This window comes from Vigna radiata, chromosome 8, assembly GCF_000741045.1.
Source record: "Vigna radiata var. radiata cultivar VC1973A chromosome 8, Vradiata_ver6, whole genome shotgun sequence".
Classification (NCBI taxonomy): Eukaryota; Viridiplantae; Streptophyta; class Magnoliopsida; order Fabales; family Fabaceae; genus Vigna; species Vigna radiata.
Window position 1 is genome coordinate 44707993 of NC_028358.1, and position 18235 is coordinate 44726227.

The 18235-nt window shown below is 33.4% G+C and overlaps 2 protein-coding genes across 2 annotated transcripts; one reads left to right on the forward strand and one right to left on the reverse strand.

Moving 5' to 3' along the window:
* Nucleotides 1-578: 578 nt before the first annotated feature.
* On the reverse strand, nucleotides 579-9735 carry LOC106772427 (protease 2). The gene is made up of 11 exons (XM_014658822.2): nucleotides 9126-9735; nucleotides 7825-8108; nucleotides 7531-7725; nucleotides 6357-6703; nucleotides 5496-5787; nucleotides 3785-3943; nucleotides 3008-3373; nucleotides 2233-2298; nucleotides 2034-2082; nucleotides 1744-1867; nucleotides 579-1006 (listed from the first exon to the last, which is right to left on the reverse strand). The coding sequence occupies exons 1-11, from the start codon at nucleotides 9475-9477 to the stop codon at nucleotides 940-942; spliced, it is 2301 nt and encodes a 766-aa protein (XP_014514308.1). The 5' UTR covers nucleotides 9478-9735; the 3' UTR covers nucleotides 579-939.
* A 1000-nt stretch (nucleotides 9736-10735) lies between these two features.
* LOC106772272 (phytochrome-associated serine/threonine-protein phosphatase) lies at nucleotides 10736-18023 on the forward strand. The gene is made up of 10 exons (XM_014658562.2): nucleotides 10736-10975; nucleotides 11995-12141; nucleotides 12231-12298; nucleotides 13473-13530; nucleotides 15363-15473; nucleotides 15621-15671; nucleotides 16602-16745; nucleotides 16826-16921; nucleotides 17039-17110; nucleotides 17734-18023. Exons 1-10 carry the CDS (start codon nucleotides 10895-10897, stop codon nucleotides 17815-17817), a joined length of 912 nt encoding a protein of 303 aa, XP_014514048.1. The 5' UTR covers nucleotides 10736-10894; the 3' UTR covers nucleotides 17818-18023.
* The last annotated feature ends 212 nt before the right edge of the window (nucleotides 18024-18235 follow it).

Genomic DNA, 18235 nt, shown 5'->3' on the forward strand with positions numbered 1-18235 from the left:
TCTCATTTGTTTATAGATAAAAACATTATCTTAATAAATGTTTCAGATAAAATAATTGCTTGTGTAAACAAATTTGTTCTATTGTAGATATAAGATAGGCTTCTGTATCCCTAATTACTACCTGCACCCCATAACTTTTAAAAGACTAGTTTTACCCTTGCAATTTTGTTTGAAACTTGATTTCTCTTTTCTCATTGAGAACACTGTTCCAGAAGGTGCTCATTTAAAAAAGTTTTCCTTCCCGAAACCTTTTTATTTTTACTTCCAGAAAGTGTATTCTAAAACAAATTTTCTAGGTTTGTGAACTTTTAATCCAGAAGGATTAATCCACAAACATGTTACGGACCGGACATTCTAGAAAGGTGTTCAGGAATGACAAAATTCAGAATACTATAATGCAAACAACTCACCGTTTCAGAAGAACAATCCAATAAAGTTCCAGAATAACAAATCCAGAAAATTTCCAGAATAACTAATATGGAATGTAAAAGAAAAAAAAATAAAAAAACTTGCCTGTTCTTTCGTGACGTAGCGCTATTCAGCTGCAGTGAAAGCAGAGTGATGATGCAACACAGAAATCAACGTGGAAGAGCAATTGGTTTCAACTTGAATAATAAGTCTGGCGTGTTTTGGCCTTTTTGCCTTTTTCTAAGATAAAAAAAAAAAAAACACTGCCGTAGATAATATCTTGTCAACCAAAATCTAGGTTAACAACAATTCAGACATTATTTTTGAAAGATAAGCACAGATGCTTCATCCGTATCCTCTTATTTGTAATATAAATTACTAATTGAATTGTACAATATCAGATTTTGTCTGAAATTGCTAGCAATTTAATTCCTAAGATGGCCCAAATGTCTGACATAATAAGCTCTCACTCAAGCCATGGATATATTAATGACCCATGTCGACGGCATCGGCACCACATGCATCTAAAGACTAAATCATATTTAGAGTCTTCATGATGAATGCATAAGTGAAGGCATCTTCCTGGAGCTTCTCAAATCTACATCGACACACCACACATGAACAAGCAAAACAAATAAAATCTACAGTTGTCTAATTACATTTCAGCAACATTTTCTTTTTAATTTTTAAAAGTGAACAAGATTATAATTTTTTATCATTCCAAAAGGTAGAAGAAAAACATAAATGTCTAACAAAAGGTAAAAACCATTCCATCTGCCACCAAAACAGGAGGTAGCACGAGGTCAAAATTCCCATTATATTATGGTTCATATTAAAATTATACAGAGCAAAAGTATAATTTTAGTATGTTAAGATTACTGTGCGCATTTAATTTAAATAAAACAAATATCTACTTATTGTTTCAGTTTGGGTAAACTTTTTAATAACTATTTATAAAAGAATAAAAAGGTAAAGTAAATCAATTTGTTATAAATAAAAAGCAATTTACATACTTCAACATTTTTAGAAAGTCTCTTATCTAACTTCTACAAAAGATTTAGTGGTTGATAAAAGGGTAAATAATTATTTTATAATGAGTAATTATTTGAATTAAAAAAAGTAATTACTACAATGATAAAACTAAAAAATAATTTTTTTATTATGAATTATTATTTAAATTTAAAAAAAGTAATTAAGAGGATAAAATTGAAAAAATAAAAGAGGACACCAAAGAGTGTATTATCTTTATATATAGTTATAGATTATTATTATTTACTTAAAAATTTTCTCAAATTTAAAAGTACAGGTAGAAAAAAACGAGAAATATGAGATTACCTTCCCGACTTAGAAAAATGTCCAGCACCAAGCTCGCATTTAAACAACAGGATGCTATCATCAGTCTTCATATCCCTTAGTTTTGCAACAAACTTCGCAGGTTCAGAATACATAACGCGTGGGTCTACAGCATGCACAAGCGGATGTAAGATGCACGTGTCACGCGTAAAACCAAAAGATGTCTTTCCAGCCAATTTATCAGTAATCACAAAACAGAAAGAATGATCTGGCTTTAAGTACTAAAGTTAAAAACGAAGAACATTTTAGTGACTTGAGTCAGATATGATTACCATTTAATCCAGCTGTAACAAGAATGTGTGGGTAGTTCTGTGCCTTCACCTGCGTAAAATGAGAGAGGACATTTTAGAAAAAAATTATTCCTAAAATTCATATAGTACAAGAGAAAAATTAAAAATTATGCTCGGACTGAAAAAGAATGATAGCCAATGAAACAACACAAGGCATCAAGTACAGCCAAAAGGTTCTCACGTTATCAACGGGGGAATATGATTTCATGTAAAAGTAGAATTCCTCCTTTCTAGGATCACCCCATTCCTGCAGTAACACAAGGAAACAATCTCAATTGTGAAAAAGAAAAAAAAAAACAAGAGAAATACCATCGTAGAACTATTTGGACTAGCTTGAATAATGAAATTCAAAATATGTTATTACACATGTGAAACAAAGACCCGCACAATTATAATAATCTCGAAGAATTTTGATGGCTATATAATGCCTCTTATTACATAAAGTTTAAACGACAAGTGAATGGTATGACAATTAAAAAAATAACTCCACATTTATAATATGATACATTTTATGAAAAATAAAACGAAAAAGAATGCTAAAACAATTTCACTGGTCTAAGGATCCAGTAAAAAATTAAAACATAAACGGGATCCATCGCATCAGAAGACCATGTATAAATCAAATTATGAAAACAGTATTTCTGCAACAAAATTAAAAGGAAGGGCCCAGTTAAAGCCACTAAAAAACATGGAAAATGATAGGGTGCACAGGAAGGTTGAACAAGATCATTGTATACTATGAGAAACATATTTGTAGAAGCGGTTTCTATAATGGCTTGGCTAGACAAATTCATCCATTTTAGCAAGGAAACATGTCCCGTTAGCATATTATCATCAATAAGCAAGAATACATTAATTCAATCAACTATCTTGACTCCTAAAAATCCTCTTCCAAAACCCAATTCAAAATGTCTTCAAATATCCATATGGAATGGCAGAATAAGAGAAAAAATTACCTCCCATTCTGAAGTAGTGAGAGGAATGGTTGGATCAAGCATTGTTGTCACAACATCCACAAAAGGTACCCCTGCAACAGCAGCCCTAAATAAATCCGGTCTCATATTAAGAACTGCACCGATTAGCAAACCACCAGCACTTCTTCCTTCAATGCATAGTCTTTCCTTAGAACAGAATTTTTTTTCAACCAAATATTCAGCACATGCAATAAAATCAGTAAAAGTGTTATTTTTCTTCAACAGCTTCCCATTCTCGTACCACTGCCTCCCCATTTCCCCACCTCCACGTATATGAGCTATGGCATATACAAAACCCCGATCTAACAATGAAAGCCTTGCTGATTTGAAACTGGGATCTATGCATATCTGTTGACAATTTGAGGTCACTAAATTATAAATTCTAGAAGAAACGGAAGGAGAAATGTTTAAAGGTGTAAATACCAGATTCCTAAACGGAAAAAATCTGTAACCAAAGGAACAGACAGGCTAACATATGGTGCCCACTGTCCATATATAGAAGAGCAAACATTGAAGTAAACAAATGAAGGGATGTTGTATTTAAATGATATAAGAAAAGATACGACTATATCTTATTTCTAATAAGACAAAAATGTGAGTGTTTAGCAGCAAATTTTTTATATAAGTAACCCGTTTTACTTTCAAGTGGAAAGCATTAAAGAAAACAGCAGCGTATCCCATAAAAAAATCAAAGCATAGAATTCATAATTGGTATTGTTGTATGCACAATTCAATATATCTAAACTTATATGTTTTTACCTCATACGATCCATATCCATAAAGTAGTAATGGATCTGATCCATCAAGCTTCACAGCATCTTTACGGTAAACAATAGAAATGGGAATCAAAGTTCCATCCAAAGCAGGTGCCCACTGCCTTTCGGTGACATAATGTGCTGAATCAAAACCTCCTAGAACCTAAGTAAAGTAGAGCCATACAGAATAATTAAACCACCCCAAAGAAAAAAAGAAGAAAACCTACTAACAATAACGATAAAATAAATAGAGGCATTATTTCCATGACTATTTCCATTATTACCATACACCTTTTGAAGCCTAGATAAGTTGGAATTTATAATAGTTCACGAATTCCGAATACCATGAATATTGCCTCAGAACCCTTTGAAATATTATGCATATATATGATCCTTGACATTGGTATCACAAGTCAATTTGGTAACTTAAACATAACCAAATCAATCAGTTCAGTTCCCAAAAATGACAACCCTTATTTCTATGGTCCTTGAGGGCAACAATAGAATTATAATTTGATGATCGGTCATGTAAACAACCTCTTTGCACTATGTTTTAAATCCCAGAAAATGGAATGCTGCTGAGAGTTCCAAAATAACTAGCAAGATTGCTTATAGTGGCTGACTTGCTATTTTTGAAATTCTTATATAATTCATATAATAAGTATACTATATACCTTTAAACTATAGAAGATGATAAAATTACTAATTTATAATATTCATAATTAACAATAAAAGGTCATTAGTGTCTTGACCCAGGAAAAAATACAAGTCAATACCACACAAAATTAATAACATCCATAATTAACAGAAAAAAGCCATTACTAGTGGGATTTTATCAGTCATAATCTTCTATCACATCCATATATTCCAATTTCGAAAATTAAAATCACAAAAATTTCCCTACAAAAAATCCCCAGTGTCTAGGATTTTTTTGAATCAACACACAGTGCCACTATTCAGCTCAGTTTTTGGTCCGCTACAGCAGCCCTTGTAGCAGGAAGGGTTTAATCTAGACCACTACCTGCTACAGTGGCGCTATAGTGCTATTGAAAATCCTACAAGACCGCATACGACATCCCTTTCTCATACATTGCAAGGAGCCTTCTGGCATTGTGGTACGTTACATTCTTTTTTTTTCGGCCCTTACTTAACAGCCATCAATCCATTTGGTCCTTAACAGTGTGGACCAAATTGATTGACAAATACCAATTTAAGCACTGAAATGACTGATAGTAGCCAATTTTAAGGACTATAATTTATTTTTGTAAATTTAGGGACTAGAATATTTTTTATTTTTAGGGAGTAATTTGATGTATTTCTCCAAATATTGCTAAGTCCACCTGTCTCTCGTCACAGCTTTACCAAAGAGACAACTTATGTCAAAAATCAAATTTTAGCATTTCATATGCTGTCTTTCGAAATCCATCTCAGTAAATTCCTTGAGAAAAAACCAGCACACAATAACAACTCAAATATGAAATGAAGAAATCATTCAAAAATTATGAATGCCAATCAGAATAACAAAGCCAAGGTAAGCATAGGTATGCATAACATGCAAAATGTCAAAATTATGATATACCAGAAAGAAGCACTTTAACAACGGGGAATACAAAAACTTGCATAGAACAAATAAGTCTAGATGACAAACTATTAAGACCGAAAAAAGACCAGATACAATATCAAAAAATTTAAGTTTACCAGCCCATTTAACTTACCGAGTTAATCTTCTTCAAAACAGAAGTGCCTGTCTTCATATCATAATCATATACAGAGGAAGGAGTCCTCAATGAGCTATACGAAAACCTTAAAATACTTGATGAAAACTCTGAATCCGAAGAATACACTGAATATACAGGATCAACAAAACTAACTGCTTGGCCGCTTTCAAGGCTTCTTAGTGGTTCACCAAGTGGGGGAAGGTGATAAACGATTATTTTTTGTAGACCATTTTCTCTCTCGTATGCTACTAGATGATCACTAAAAAGTTGTATCTCCTGAATTTTAACACTAAAAAAAATTCAATGTAAGATTTGGTTAGAGAGAAAGACACAAGCTCCATGAATTTTTATTGTTTCTCATTCATGCTAATGAGTTTGGATGTTGAGAGATGATAAGGATCATCATATAAATATAATGTGGCATAAAATCAGTTCACCATAAACTATAATGGAATATAATACCACCAGCCAATGAACAGCTGACCAAAGTTGAGTTTGAAAGTTAACAGCCCAAAACAGTTTTTGAATTATCAAGAACAATTTAATAGAACAACAAAAGTGACAAAGAAAAGAAAGTTGCATAAGCAGCAAACGATTACTTACACAGCATCTTAGAAAATAGCCTTCTATAAGAACGATTCATCATTTTCTAGTAACTAAACCAGAAAGTAGGAAATTAGCAATAAATGATCGCATTGTTCAGAAAGATTATTACTCTTAATTAATGCTGTAATTTTTATATCTGAATGCACTACCCAGTGGTCCATACACATTCATAAAATAAGTCGCTATATAATTTATCAAGGTTACGGCCAGAGTGCACAAAGCAACTGAGCAATGATACATAGATTGTTTTACCTTTCGTTGTGAGGAATAAGAACTGTAGTTGAAGAGGTGTCATTTACAGCACAAGCTACAACCTCCGAATTGAAAAACTGATCACTTCTCCTCTTAATAAAAAAATGATCTCCACGATGGCTGACAGTTGTGTCAATACCCTCAACACGAGGTGTCAAAACTTTAAGACCCTCTTCAGGCTTAGAAACATCCATATAAAAATTGAACCTTGTATTTTTGCTCTCTGAAGCAACAAACAAATATTTCTCGCTTTCAGAAGCTTCAAGATCGAGAGAAAACATATCGTCCTTTTCCTGGTAAAGAAGTGTATCCTTTGACTGTTCTGTTCCCAGCACATGAAACCATGCCTGTATTACTTAAGATGTTAGCGAAGAAAGTAGACAACTAACAAGTGCAAGGATTTAGAAATGAGACCACCAAAAGGGAATTTTTTTTATGGTAAAAAATAAACATTGTGAACATATATCTAAATACCAGATTGGAGCAAGCCTTGGACCTGCTCGTTTCATATATGGAAAAAAGAAACTGTGATAGAGTCTTTCCTCCAGATTATGAGTTTTTAGCTCTTTTTAATAAACAAACCTAATTACTATAACTATCATTTTCAAATTAAAAAGAAAATATTTTCCCCTTAATAAGCAAAAACAGAACCCTGATCAATCAGAACTAAGTGTCTGGCTACGAATTAGGCAGAAAACATTCAGTACTGCTACCACATCGAACCACATCATCACACAGTAAATCACAAATCTCATATTCCTGTTTTCAGCATTTTTATCAGGCTAAACTTCAAATTAACTTTGGCCAATTTCACTCCTAAGCAGATTGGGATTTACAATGCCCATCAAATGGGTCTAGAGTTGGACATGCAAGAATTTAGCTGAGTTGAAGTTAAGATGGAAATAGAGGCTCCAATTATAGAAGTTGGTAAGATGAAGGATTGCTCAACAACTAAAGGTACGGGTAGAGCAAGAAAGACCAAGTGAGATCATTAATAAGCGATCTTGAATGAAATGGTGATTTTGGAAAGAACACAATTGTATGGTTTGATTTATTTAACTGGCCCCGTCTAGTAGGAGAAAGTTTTAGTTGTTGTTGCTGCTATTGTTGAAAAACGAAATATTATTAGAACTGAATGGGAACACAATACTGATTCCAGAGGAGTACAACCCACCTTGTCAGGTCTGAGAATCTCATCCATTGTGACGTAAACCAAAGCATCATTGCCAGCCCATTCAAGGTATCCTGTTACACCAACAAGAGGCTCTCCAATAGTAGCTCGAGTCTCAGCATCAATGACATAAACAGTATATATTTCATCTCCTTTCGTATCTTCTGCATATGCTACCAGCTTGTTATTTGGGCTAACCTGAAAATAAACGAAAGCTTGAAATAAAATAAAAGCAGTTGGAAGTTGGGAAACAAGACAGAAAAAAGTGAATAAAATGCCATTATACTATGATCTAACCTTAAAGGTACCAATGCTGTAGTACTTGTGATGTTGTGCTTTGACATTCTCATCCAAAATAACATGCTCCTGAGGAGCTTCAGGTCCTGTGGGCATGATGTCATGCACAGATGGCACCTTTTGGCTATCAGATATAAGGCGCCTACAACGTTGAACATATTCCTTCCCTTCCAAAGTTCTCTCATAATAGTAATAAGGCCCTTTGCGCAAAGGAGCAGAGATATCATCCTCCTTAATCCTTCCTCTTATCTCAGTAAAAAGCTTATCTTCAAATTCCTTAGTTCCTAGAAATTTAAAGAAAACGAGGATAACTTTCTCTGCTAATCAAAATAAATTTCCTTTAAAAGTGAATGTGCACGGCAGTGAAGAGGTTAGACACAGCAGAGGGATTCCTTTTACCCATTTATATTTGCTCAGTTTATCAATGAACCATTTCTATATATTGCAGAGGAAGCGAACAGAAGACTGACTTGTAAAGTCATAAGAGAAATTCTTGTAACAGTTTGAAACACAATCTTTTGAATACAGTATGCTATGAGTCAAAACTTATTAAAAATCACAAAATTTTGGGGATCATACTTTTTATTTAATGATTGTCATGATTTTGTAGTTTTCAATAAATTTTTATTAACACGAGTGCGTTGATAGCACTCCTCATGTTACACCGGAACCAACCCATCAATCAACGTCCAGCTTGACAATCAAACTTTAGAAAGCACGGATGCATCTGATGGTGGCATAGTTTCTATAGCCATTAGGATCTACTGTTCAGGAGGCGTTTTGTCTTGTGCACAGTTGAATTTAAGAAAAAAATATATATAAATTGACTACAAACTTAGAGCAAATTATATCAGTTGTGATAATTACTAGCTCGGAATTTCGTTGTTCGTAGAATAATCACAGGTCACAAGTTGGTCTGTTTGCCTAAAATGTTGCTTTATACTAATCCAGATGGAATATAAAACTGAGATAGAAAGAGAGCAAATAAAAATTATTTCAAATTTTCCTCGTCTGTCACCGCACCAAATACAGTGTACAATTCCCTTCCCGAGAACCAAACTAAATAAATTCATAACCAAGAAGACGAGTCCGTGCAATCAATTAAAAAACCAACGATGCCTTTTTGCTACTGTAACCAAGACTCCTCAGTAAAACCACACATGCACAGTCGTGCTTAGAGTGTGCTACACTTTCATGCTTAGGCGGATTGTGTTTTCAAAAGAAAAATATAAATCAAAAGTAAGAAGAAAACTTAAAAAAACTGTGAAAGCGAAAGAGGATGTGAAAAAGAGGATTCGCACCAGACATGACAGAATCGGTGTAGGCATTCTCCTGGTTGAGGTAAGACAGCACCTCGGGATTGGTGCGGGAATCGTCTCGGAGCCAATAGTAATTGTCGATTCTCACGTCGCCGAACATCTCCATGGCGTGCTCCACCTTCTTCGCCACCGGAGGAGGCGGAGAGTGAGACTGTGAGAGAGGCGACGGATTCATCGGCGATGCGGAGGCGGCAATACTGCGGTGGTGAGAGAATGCTGCAGTGGTAGTGGCGACGGCGGGAGGAAAGTGAACGGCGGAGGAGAGCACAACAGTAACGGTTAGCGGAATGCAGAAAATGCGACCTAAGTTTAAGCGGAGATTTTGAAGTACCATTTGATGCAATTTATTTTCCAATCTTTAACTTTATATTTTGAAAATATTCAATTTTTTTTCCCTTTTTTTTTTATTGTTATTAATATTGTATTCTGTTGAAATTTAGAACAGGGAAAGAGTGAGTGTAGTGTTGAGAGTGTTTTGAAAGTTGTGTAGCGAGATACCCGTAGAAGGGAAGCAGCAGAAACCCTTGTTTCTCGGTGTGAACGGATAATTGGATATTTGATTTTGGTGGTTTTCGTGTGCCTTGCTGGTGGAGCTTAAGAAACCATTAATTACATAATAATTGTATAGTTTGGGAAGAATCTGTGGGCTATCCTATCTATCCAGCTAAATAATACCAAATCACAGTTACCCTTAATGTTCCTTTTTTTTTCTTTTAAATATCATCATTAGTAAAAATAAATTATGTTCTTAATTGCCTTAATAATTAAAGGAGTTCGATGCGGGAAATGTTAGTATCTTAAAAAAATTAAAAAGTAAAAAACAAAATCTAAAAATAGTTCACTTTGATTCGGATAAATAAAGAAATATAGATGTTTTTTTGTTTGTTATGGATGAAAAATGCTATAAAAGAATGTTGAGAAATACAAATTTAAGAAGTTAGATCTTACACGTTTTTAACTTGAATCTGTACTATATTCTAATAGTCTCGTTCCAATTTAGAATATAATTTGTAATTTATTACATTCTGATTATATAAATAAGTAGAAGATAAATGAACATTAGTTAAAAGTGTTTTGACTAATATTAGTTAAAACTATATGTCTTAGAAACTGGATTTAGTAAATAAGTAGAAGAAAAGAGAATATTAGTTAAAAGTGTTTTAAAGTATATAGAGTGATTTAATATTATTTGACTATTTAGAACTCTAACTTTTTTTTTTTTTAAATAAAATGGTCAAAATTGAGATAATATACAAATTGTATTATGTAAGATCATCATGTCAAATCATGCTAGCCAAACCTCATCTTAGCATGTTTAGTGACACTTTAATCTAACATTACAATATTTCAGCATCTAAACTTTCCTAAAATAAAATTATATTTTTAAACAATATCAGATCGAATTAAACAAAATCGAGATAGATTCAACAAATCAAGATGTATTGGACATAAATGTAATACAAAGGTATGGTTTGTGAAAGGACATTTTTCCTTCGCACTTTGTTATCGATAATCATGTTGGAAGACCTAATTTTTTTTATATAAATTAATTATCTTGATTTGTGTTATTTTAAGGGGAAAATAGTGTTAACAGTTATAAGCAAAAGGCGAAAGCAATGTAGGAGAAAAAAGGTTAACGAATATAAGTGTTAGTTTGTTGACTCATTTCAACCTAATCCATCGTTCACATCCGTGGTTCTTGTTCTGCCCTTTCGTTACTGAAACCGAACCGTTACCGTTTTGTGGAGACGATGGATTTGGACCAGTGGATCTTGAAGGTTAAAGATGGCCAACATCTTCTTGAAGACGAGCTTCAACTTCTCTGCGAATATGTACTGCAAGACTCTCTGATGCTAACCCTTTATTCTCTTTACGTTTCGCCCTTTTTTTCTTAATTAGGAATCTGATTGTGCGTTTTGTTTCCATTGTCTTTTCGATCCGAGTCTTTGTTGCCGAATTGGATTATTCGGATTCTCGCATTAATATGCATGGACGGTTTTATCCTTTTTTTCTTGAACTGTTTTCGCAAGAAAATTTCTGAGTGTTGTCTTTGTATCGTATGTCTACAGTTTTTTCTTTCTCATTCTTCATGTCTTGTATTGCACCCAATTCGAAGAGGATGGTATTTAATGAAGTCAGTTGCAACCTGGTTATTTATCGAAGTAATTGTCTCATTGCTAAATAATTTGTTTTGTTTCCTTTATGCTAACGGCCAATGTCTTGGATAAACTTTGTAGAAGAAAATACGGAACGAGTTTCTTTGTAACCTAGTATGTGCTTTAGCCAATTTTAGTTTATAGAGAATCTTATTTGATTTTATCTCCTTAAAGTGTTTATGGAGAAGTTTATCCAATAAAGTCCATAGTTACATTGAAATATTTTTATTAAACGCCGTCTGGAGTAAATGAGAGTTTGGAGTATAAGAACTCTCAGTAGCATGTGAAGAAAATATCACAGTAGAAATAATCTTTTTTGCCAGTGACATTTCATGGGCCAACTTAATTCAATCTCCAATGGATCTTTGGCGTTGTTCTGAAATCCTGCAAGAAAACAATTACATTTTGGCTTGGGTTGCCTTTGTTTGTATTCTGCTTGTTGCTGGACATGCTTGTATTATTTTTGTGATAAGTTAGCCATATTTTGTTTGCGGTTGCTATGGGGAACGAGGTTGAAAACTTGGTAATAACTGAGGTTGCTGTTCAGTGGTTCTCAAGGCTATTTTTTCTGTAGTTGTAGTTGTCATTTGTGCACCTTGGCGTTACTACTAAAATATGTTTTATACTAACATACAGATTCTTTTGTTTCTACTGAACCCATAACAAAAAGTTTTTGTTTTTTTCAAATACCTTAGGTAAAAGAGATCCTTATTGAGGAGTCCAATGTGCAGCCTGTCAATAGTCCGGTAACTGTTTGTGGTGATATTCATGGTCAATTCCATGATCTGATGAAACTTTTCCAAACTGGGGGTCATGTGCCCGAGACAAATTATATTTTTATGGTATTTGTTACACCTTTTTTTTTTTTGCATTGACTTCAATGATTTAATATCTGTTTTTCGAGTTTTATATATTTGTAAATTCATGGCAGGGAGACTTTGTTGATCGAGGTTACAATAGTCTTGAGGTTTTCACCATCCTTTTACTTCTAAAAGCTAGGTATGTCCTTTTATTGTATGCTTGGACCTGTTTTGACTCTTGACATGCTATTGCTTTTGCGTGAGTTGTTAATAAGATTTTCACTTGGAATTTGTCTTAGCCGTAGGCATTTAAGAAGAGTTTTAAGATTAAGTTCCATATAGCATCAAAGTGTCTAATACTATGTTAGTTTAAAGATCTTTACATGGTTAACTTATTAGAAAGTGCCTTAGATATATACCTTTCAAGCTAATTACTATAAAAGTCGGTAATCTTGCCATATTCAAGAATCCACGACTGGATGACAATATAAGTAACATATATATTGTTAGTTATTCTTATTTAATTATAATACCAAAATACTCACGATACTTCACCACAGTCTTTAATTGCTAGCATATTTGACTTTGGACAGATACATCCATTTGCAAGGGGTACAATATAGTTTTATGAATATGATCATATAGATAATTCAGTGATAGTTTTAAATGCTTCTATTTTAGTTCTTACGACACAGCTTGTCCTTCCATTTGAACCACAAACTTCTAGAGTGGAGCATTGATTGTGGTTTTGATTTTTGGATTTAGACCATTTGACCCTTTGGTCCTGTGGTGTAAAGTAGGAAGAAAAGGAGGATAATAATGGTTAGTGTCTCATGTAAAAAAGGAAGGAACTATTTATGTGGCATGGTTAGTGCTAGGGGTCAGTTAGCATAAAAAGGTGTTAATGATAAAGGGATTCACAGGCAAATTGCGAATGAGGTTTGGGAAGGAAGGAAGCAAAAGTGTTTCTACATTTATTTTCTGTTGTGTTCTGTGATCACAATTTAAGTATCTGAAAAGATTTTGCAAACGGTATGCAATTCTTAGTTTCTTCTCCTTGGAGGGAATAAGATTAATCAAGCTTTCTGAAATATGCCCAAGCTCTTGCATGGAGTGCCAAACATTAACGTATTAATCAGTGGGCTCTTCTGTAAAGATTTTATCTACAGCTTTACATGGCACAAAAAATGTGATTGTAACCTTCTAGATTTCATTGTTCATATTTAAAGCTCAAATGCTAGATATATTACATCTTTCATTTGCTGTATTATTTATGTCTTTTGTTGAGAAGCAGTTATTAGTGTCTTATTCTTCTAGTTTTTTTTTTTCCTTTTAAAATTTATGGATCCTTTATTTTTTCTGTAATTTCATAGATACCCAGCTAACATTACTCTTTTACGTGGAAATCATGAAAGTAGACAATTAACCCAGGTACGCCTTGTGAATGAAATCTCTATATGAATCATTCTAAACTTACTGAATTTTATATATTTTTATTCAACTGGGAGGGGTCTATAAAATATTTCTGAATCTTGTCAGTCTAGCATGCTAGTTAGTTATGATATTAGAATTTTTTTTTTGTGTGATTACATGTGTATGACTCTATCGCTTGCCAATTGCAGTGGTGCAATCTTACTTAATTTTTCACCATTGCTAGTGTTGTCGAGTTCACAAGGTTTTTTTCCTGGGTCCAATAATTGATTATTGGCAATTTTAAATTTAGTCCTTTTGAAATTTTTAAGCATGAATTGGCTAAGGTAGAGGGATGTAGTTGCTTGGAATTTTCTGAAGCTATAATCAATATTAGGAGATGGTTGTTTTTTTTGAAATTTGAAAATGGCTACGAAAACTAACGGAATGTATGACCATTAGGGACCTTATCTTCCATGGATGTGAGATTCAAGAGGTAAGTAGTAGCCAGGTTTCTGTGTCTTCTGCCATCTGGCTTTGGCAAGGCTTTTTGATTGGCTTAGGTTACTTGATATTGGAATATTGCAGGATAGCATATTTACCTTGCCTTCTAAAAATTGAAGGGTGGAAAGTTTTTTTTTTTAGTAGGTGCTCACTTGATTTTTCTGGATTCTGTGTGATGTGCATCATCATTTATTGGCAGTTGGGGTTATAAGTATTATTAGAGATGTGACCTCATGTAACTTTCTGTTAACTACCCGGATGCAGTTAGCATTGTGAACTTAAATTGGAATGGTGAGAAGGAGGGGGAGGTTGGGAAATAAAATGAGGTAGAGGTGAGGCAGCCACTCTGAATTCCTAGGTTTATCCATTGTCTTTAGTATGCTTCTGACGTGGTAACTAAATTTGTTCTCTTTTAGTAGTATTACCTAAATATGCACAATAAATTAAAATAGTGCCTGATTTTTTAGTTTTTATCAGTGTTAAAAAGTGGACTTTAAGTTTAGCTTAACCTCACAAAACTGACTTGTAAGTTAAGCTTTGTACCCATTTATATATTCTAAACTGGCCTTATTACTAGTTGACGTGAGACTTCCAACACACTTCTCTTATGTTGAGATATATACATTTTGTGCTTGGGAGTAGACAGTAATAAGTGGTCTGATAGTGGGTGAAACAATACGCTTAATAAACAACAAATCTTGTTAGGATAGACTCTAGCAATGGTTCTGATACCATGTTAAGAAGTGAACTTTAAACATAACTTGATCTCACAAAACCGGTTTGTAAAGTGAGATTTGTATCTATTTATATATTCTAAACTGGTTTTATCACTAAGTCGATGTAGGACTTCCAATGATTAGTGTGCTGTCAGAAGTCATACTTGTGGAATTTATAGTTCTTAAATAACCATAAATAATCTGTGAAGTATTTAGCCTGCCCGTGTAAGAAGGAAAGGGGAAGAAGAGGGAAGAATAGAACAAAAAGGATAGAGAGATGATATATTGCTAATATAAACAAACCTTTAAACTTTCTCTCCTTCCCTCTATTCTCACCTTTACGAATTTGCCTAGGGTTCTGAAAATTTGAGGTCAGTCATGATTTATTTTCTATGGTCCATTTGGTACTTTGACCCCATGTCAGGTTCCATAACTGGATTGGAAATAAAATGAAAAGTCTTGATTTATAATTTGATAGTGTGGTTTTTATATAGAAAATATAATTGTTTTGCATTATCTCTCCAATAATAATTTTAGCTTTAATAATGGAGATATGAATTGTGGAAACTTAGACCAGACATGCCAAAGTATAATGCTGATTCATGTTAATTTTTTAATTTACTGTTTTGATAGGTCTACGGATTTTATGATGAATGCCAGAGAAAGTACGGCAATGCCAATGCATGGCGGTATTGTACAGATGTGTTTGACTATCTAACACTTTCTGCAATTATTGATGGAACTGTAAATATCTTTTACTCTCTTCTCTCAACTATCTATCTTCCATGTGCCTGTGTGCATCTTAGTGAGGGTAGCCTACTGGATTCATTTGACTTCTGTTTGATGTTGCTTGTTCAAAATTAAGTCTTCTACATCTTATGCTTGACCCAGGTGCTTTGTGTTCATGGTGGCCTTTCTCCTGACATCCGCTCAATTGATCAGGTTCTCTAGCCCCCTTCTTAATTGTTAGCCAAACACAGTACTTCTATAACAGACTGTCGCCTCTCATGTGTTGTTTTTTAGGCACTGGCAGATGCACATTATGTCTTGTGAGGGCAATTGTCCCCACAAGATCGTTTTTTTTTTTTTTTTTTTAGTTAACGTATGAAAAAAAAATTGCCCCCATTAAGAAATTAAATCGTCCCCCAATATTACAATTGTAGTCAAAGCTCAAACATAGAATGATATTCAAAATAAAAAATTTTATATTTGTTTTTTTAATAAAATATGGACTTTGTGAAAAATATTGTAAATTATTATCTGCCCGCATGGAGATAAATTTCTGGATTCACCATTGTTTTCAGCAGTCTAGTTATATCTTTTCAATTAACAATGTGCAATTTTCAGCACCCACATTGCACCATGGTGTCAATGTGTCATCCATATAATGCCTCCATACCCTGTCTGTTTGTGGATACATTACATGTACTGTCAAATTGCATATTTGATGTTTCTGAGTTTATGGTTCTTGACTCTGTTTTCACGATGTGAAATGTCTTTTAACTTAGCCTGCGTGCTGATCCTTCTTCCCCGTGATTCCAATAATACTTTGACTTTTGGCAGGAACATGAACAGTTGAACACATATATATTTTCCTTTTCTTTATTTTTAATTCTAACTTAATTACGTGAACTGTTTTTGTTTGACTTTAGAAAGCTTTCATTGCTAACCGTTTTGGTATTTTGTTTGCCAATCATATTGGTGCACAAAAAAAAATAGATTTGCTTTTTAATAACCACTCCAGAAAATACTTAGTTTCTCAATCTTTTGGATAATTATTATGATAAATGAATTGTGGTTTTTGTCAGTCTTAACGAAAGCTATTTTCTATCTTGATTAATAGATAGTGATGGATTTTTTTTTTTATTGCAGATAAGGGTCATTGATCGGAACTGTGAAATTCCTCACGAGGGTCCTTTCTGTGATCTAATGTGGAGTGATCCTGAAGATATTGAAACATGGGCAGTAAGTCCCCGTGGTGCAGGTTGGCTATTTGGATCTAGGGTCACGTCTGAGGTAATGCAATCTATTTCGTATTGCTTTAGAATTGAATATTATGCTTTAATCTTACCAGTGCATTTTTTTTTTTAATGTAGTTCAATCACATAAATAATCTTGATCTTGTTTGTCGAGCACATCAACTTGTTCAAGAAGGCCTCAAGTATATGTTCCAAGATAAAGGCCTTGTAACTGTATGTTTCGTATATGAATTACATTACCTTGCATTTTATTTACCCTAACTTTTTCAAATATAATTTTAGTCTCATAAATATTAAGTGGTTAATAGTGATTCCCTTGGAAATTTACAGGTATGGTCTGCACCTAATTACTGTTACCGATGTGGAAATGTAGCTTCTATTCTGAGTTTCAATGAAAATATGGTGAGTCATCTGAAGCCTTTTGTGTTGTGTAAATCTATTTCCTCTATTTTAATCACGGTCACTTCTATTTGTGGTATCCTGGTGCTTTTCTTTTCCCTTGATTGCATTCTATAACGACTCCATTGTCATGAGATGGTTGCCTCGCGGTTTTATATGTTATCCGGTGGTCACTGTTGAACTTTCAATGGGATTATGATGTAATTTCATCTTTTATTTTACCTGGCATGAAATTTTCAATTTAGCATAGCTAAATTTGCCGTGATGTGATGACTGTGTCAGGAATAGATTGTGTAAATCTTGTAGTGAGTTTAGTTCAGTAGGTTGGTGCCAAAATCGTTGTAAAAATTTGCTGAACATGTGTTCAATTCATACGGACAAACAAATGCAGGCTTGTATGTCTTTTATTAGACATGTTATGAATACTTTCATCAGTGAGATCATGTTAACAGTTATAAGGTATTTATTGACTTGAATATAAGTAAAAACTTTATTTTTAGCTTTAACCATTTATTAGTTTAATATCTGAAATATGCTTGGAATGGAATGAAATTGAAAATGTGGTAATGATAGTAGAAATCTTGGAACTTCATTTTCTTATAACTTGTACCTTCTCTCTGTGACAGGAAAGAGAAGTTAAATTTTTCACTGAAACAGAGGAAAACAATCAGATGAGAGGGCCCAGGACAGGCGTTCCATATTTCTTATAAATTGGTGCAAATTTTGTTTGAATTTATTGTAAAATTATAGTGATTCAGTAAATGATTGGACACTGATGATGGTCATGTATTAGTTGTTGTGCTTTGCCTTATAAAGGTGGATTTTGTTCGTCTCAAGACTCATCCAACTATGACGCAACATTGGGTCGCAGGATATTTTATATTTATTTTTTATTGAAAATGATTTTATTGTTTAATTATTATAAAAAAATTATCTCTATTTGAAAAGAGTTATTAGAATATATTGATATATTTTAAAACAGCCTAGAGCTCAATACCATGGCTGGAACTTGAAAATTTCTCAGCAAGATGAAAGAAAAAATGGAAATATTAAAATAGTTTGTGATACATCATTGATTCATATAGTTAACAAGTACATGCATTTATTTCAATGTGAGTGAATACATTA